Below are 1987 nucleotides of genomic sequence, written 5' to 3'. Positions count from 1 at the left end.
GCTTTTCCTGATTTTGTAAGTAATATAGATTCGTTTCCTTACAAAACGTATCAAAGAATCTGTCTCCAAGAAAGAGTCCTGTTATTTGTAATACTTTTGTCGGGTCAGAGGGAATTTGTTTCACCCCTGGGTTTCCGGTAAATAGCCCTAAATTTGTTGTTTTATCTGTTTTCACCCATGTGGAAACAGCTGAATCTAGTATGTTATTGTCACTTGCGTTTGCACTTTGTTCACTGTCACTGTAACTTGGTAAAGGATGCACAATTTTGTTTTGCCTGTTTCCAATAATAGAAGAGCCACTATCATTTTCACTGTCACTATCAGCATTGTCAGAAACATCAGATAATGTGTTCACCAACAATTCCGCTGAAATTTCGTCTTTGTAAGATATTTTTTCCCGTGAGAATTACATCTTTCCGTCATGGGTGTCAAGTGATTGAAACCTGAATGCTGACTAAATACAGAGCAGAGCAACAGAGGGAAATGCAGAGCTGTTTGTTCCCTACATTTATCACAGATCATTAACTCCTCAGAGTGAGGTTACGTTTCTATAAACATTTGTCAGCAGGACCACTCGGAGAAAGGCTCCATGTATTGCACAGTTAAGTGTATAGTGCGTGAAAACCAAGCGTGTGTTAAAAACGCAGATTTGCGTCATCCGTCTTGCACAGCTGTAATGTACAGATGCAAATCTGCGGCACTGGTCCACAATGTGTTAATTTCTTACAGTGTAATCAGCTCCTCAATACTTTTATGGAAAAAAAATTTTTTTTTTTTTAATTTTTTTACCCTGCCTTTTGACTTGTTTCATTGGGAGGAAGATCCAAAATAACATCGACTGCTATTATTGAAGCAGGAAGTCTGGATTTTTTGCCGTTTGTCAGCAGATTCAGTTGAGGGCTTTGTGAAGATGGAACTGCTGGTTAAAATGGAATTTGGACGCTATTGTAGATGTTACTTAGCAGTGCTCTGTGCTAAGGATAATGGACCTCTAGCTGTGTAAACTTTAGGAAAAAATGACCAGAGGTCTTTTTTGTTTTTGTTTTTTATTGGTTTTTTGGTAACAGCTTTATTGAGCTATAATTCACATCACATACTAGGCAATTTAGGTTTTTTGGGGGTTTTTTGGGGGTTTTTTAAAGATTTTTTGGGGGGATTGGGGAGGGAACAGCATTGGGGAATCGAGGAAGGAGAACAGACAAGTTGCTGTCCTTTTGTTCTTCAGTCTAGTTGTGAAGGATGTCACTTCACTGGCCCATGTTGGTATTGTGATCATTGCACTCTTCCCAGCTGAGGCATATTGGTCGCCGGCCATTGGACGGCGGCTCACAGCAGCTCACACTGGCTGCCGGCCGCTCACGGTAGCTTACGGCAGCCCAATCTAGCCCCACTGCAGCCTACACTGTCGCCAGCGACTCGGCAGCCCAGCTCCAGGTTGAGCTGTTGTTCACCATCTTAGCTGTAGAGGGCGCAGCATCACTGGCCCCTGTGGGATCTGAACCGGCTGCCCTGCTGCTCAGAGCTGGCGTCCCAAGCCAACTTTTAACCAACAAGCCACTCGGCCAGCCCTAGGATGATTCTTAACTCACCTATAAATGAGATTGACTTTCACAAAACCTGTGACTGCATACCTCAGATATCTGATTATGAATACTGCTGTTTATAATTTACCACGTAAAATGTATCTGTCCTATGACTCAAAAACAAAGTGGAGTTTGGGGTTCTAGTGCTGGTAATGGGGTTTGTGTGCTCAGAGCTTGTACAGGTCAAGGCCCTTTTGGGAAGCAGATGAGTATTTTAAAATGCAAGTGCTAAGTCCCTGACATTTATTTTCCAACAAAACTATCCCTACTTAAATTACGTTTGATTTTTTTCGGTAGGAAGCAAGGAAAATACAAAAACAAAAAGAATATCGTGAAAAACAAAAGGAGAAGAAAAGAAATGAAAGTCTTGTAAAACAGGCTACATCGGCTGTGACCTCAGAGGC

At 41.7% G+C, this 1987-nt stretch overlaps 1 protein-coding gene across 1 annotated transcript in view; it reads left to right on the top strand.

Annotated features, from left to right (window-relative positions):
• Positions 1-1987, top strand: part of LOC109387160 (ribosomal L1 domain-containing protein 1-like) — an 11875-nt gene that overhangs the window by 8651 nt on the left and 1237 nt on the right. Inside the window, exon 8 of the mRNA XM_019650884.1 lies at positions 1881-1985. Coding sequence (XP_019506429.1) covers positions 1881-1985 — 105 coding nt within the window. The remainder of the gene's footprint in view (positions 1-1880; positions 1986-1987) is intronic.

The sequence above is a fragment of the Hipposideros armiger genome, unplaced genomic scaffold (assembly GCF_001890085.2).
Source record: "Hipposideros armiger isolate ML-2016 unplaced genomic scaffold, ASM189008v1 scaffold_149, whole genome shotgun sequence".
Taxonomy (NCBI): Eukaryota; Metazoa; Chordata; class Mammalia; order Chiroptera; family Hipposideridae; genus Hipposideros; species Hipposideros armiger.
This window is presented reverse-complemented; position numbering and strand designations above follow the sequence as displayed.